A 1,801-nucleotide genomic window follows, 5' to 3' on the forward strand; every position below is an offset into this window, starting at 1 on the left:
TATTTTTACACTGTGTTGACTATGAACAATAAAACTTGATTTTGAAAAGTAATTTTATCAACAAGTTCAATTACTTCGAGGTGGCATTAGAAATTGGACCTGTGTTCTTTTATTGCTTCAAATGAATTTTTAAAGTGACTGTTTTTTTGGCCTTGCAGATTTTATAATTATAGGAATCCAGCTGGAAAACCAGAGCATTTTTCATTGAATTTGCTGTAAAACATGTTCAGTTGCTTTGCATTAAGGCATAAGGCTGTGGGGTTAGCAGTGTTTCCAATAACCTCCCTTTGTTTCCTCAGCTTCAGTCCAGCTGCCGTGGCAAAGATCCATTTCACATAATAAAGTGCCCTATTACATCAAGTAAGTTGATTTTAAGTCTCCTTTACAAACCAAGAAAATAGAGTTATGTTGATAACTTAAGAGGTTTTTCTCCTACAACTTTTTTAAAAAGTGAAATTTAGTCCTATTTTCTAAAGGAAATTATATATCTCTATATTTATAGAGATAATATGCATTTAATATTTGAACAAAATTAGTTTGAAAAACAGAGTGACAATTGTAATTTATTAAGTTAAGGCTATCACTGTGTTTAGTTAATATTTTTTGAGCATGTATTAGAATATTTGGGGGAAATGACAGAATTTCTATAATACTTTGGACATAATGATGCTGCTCAAACTGTGCTGATTCTAAATCATCTTTTATTTGTCCCAGAAAATACATTTCAAAGGTCCTTGTGCTCTTCTCATTGTAATCCACCAAAAGAAAACATCATTGTTTTAATCATGAAAAAGTTCAGTATTTGCAAGTTTTTCTTTGATTTATGGAAATTAGCTGCAACACTGGTCTAGGTTTATCATCCTTCATTTTTGTTGTCTACTTGGCAGTTTCTCCTTTTTAAGTACTAAGTTTCTCCTTATTGTGTAACAGTAATAAATTTTGTATAATTTACACAGGGTCTGCTTAGGGTTTTATCCTTGGGTTAGGCTATATGTTGTCATAGGACAGAATAATAAAATACAACTTCTGCAATCCCTTGAGGTGTGAATTGGCAAAGTTATTGATTTACAATGTGATAAGGTGATGAAGAGTCATAGTTGACTATTTCATGTGCAAGGTGAATGGCGTCATAATTGTGGGGGAAATGCTGACTTATTCTATCAGGAGACAGATCTGTCTCAGATTAGCTTAGTGACTTCAAGCAAGACGGCGAGGGTCTCTGAGCCAAGTTTTCTCTGTATCCTTTCTAACACAGCATGTGGTATCTCCAGAATCCATGCCAACACTAACAATCAATTCTTCCAAAAGCCCTCTTCCTCAAAAATGTATGTGTGAAGTCAATGTTTTTGGAAGAGTATTTCCTTATGAAGCTTTTACTGTGTCTGAGATGTAGCCTCGGGGTAAAAAAGATAATGTGCAGTAACACATAACAGGTATAGTAAGCAATATGTGTTACATTGTTTTGAGGGAATAATACTTTTATCATAGTGTACTGAGTTGTGATAAACTCATGGATGAAGTGCCAAATTTATGCAAACATGAATGGGAAAAAATCAGTGGCTGGGCACATTGACATATCTATTGAGCTAAAATGTAACAATCTGTTGCAAATTTACATATTTTTATTTTAAATTTTCATTGCAAATAATTCTATCTAATAATAGACAAACATGGTAATTAACCGTACCTCCGACACACTTCCCATTGGCTAATCAGAGCGATATGCAAATTAACTGCCAACCAAGATGGCGGCCGGCAGCCAGGCAGCTGAAGCGAACAGAAGGCTTGCTTGCTCCAGTGA

At 34.3% G+C, this 1,801-nt stretch overlaps 1 protein-coding gene across 1 annotated transcript in view; it reads left to right on the top strand.

The window, feature by feature from the left end:
* LOC102259189 (utrophin) overlaps positions 1 to 1,801 on the top strand; it is a 124,731-nt gene that overhangs the window by 59,364 nt on the left and 63,566 nt on the right. Inside the window, exon 7 of the mRNA XM_005883699.2 lies at positions 300 to 360. Coding sequence (XP_005883761.1) covers positions 300 to 360 — 61 coding nt within the window. The remainder of the gene's footprint in view (positions 1 to 299; positions 361 to 1,801) is intronic.

Source organism: Myotis brandtii, unplaced genomic scaffold (assembly GCF_000412655.1).
Source record: "Myotis brandtii unplaced genomic scaffold, ASM41265v1 scaffold8, whole genome shotgun sequence".
NCBI classification, from domain to species: Eukaryota; Metazoa; Chordata; class Mammalia; order Chiroptera; family Vespertilionidae; genus Myotis; species Myotis brandtii.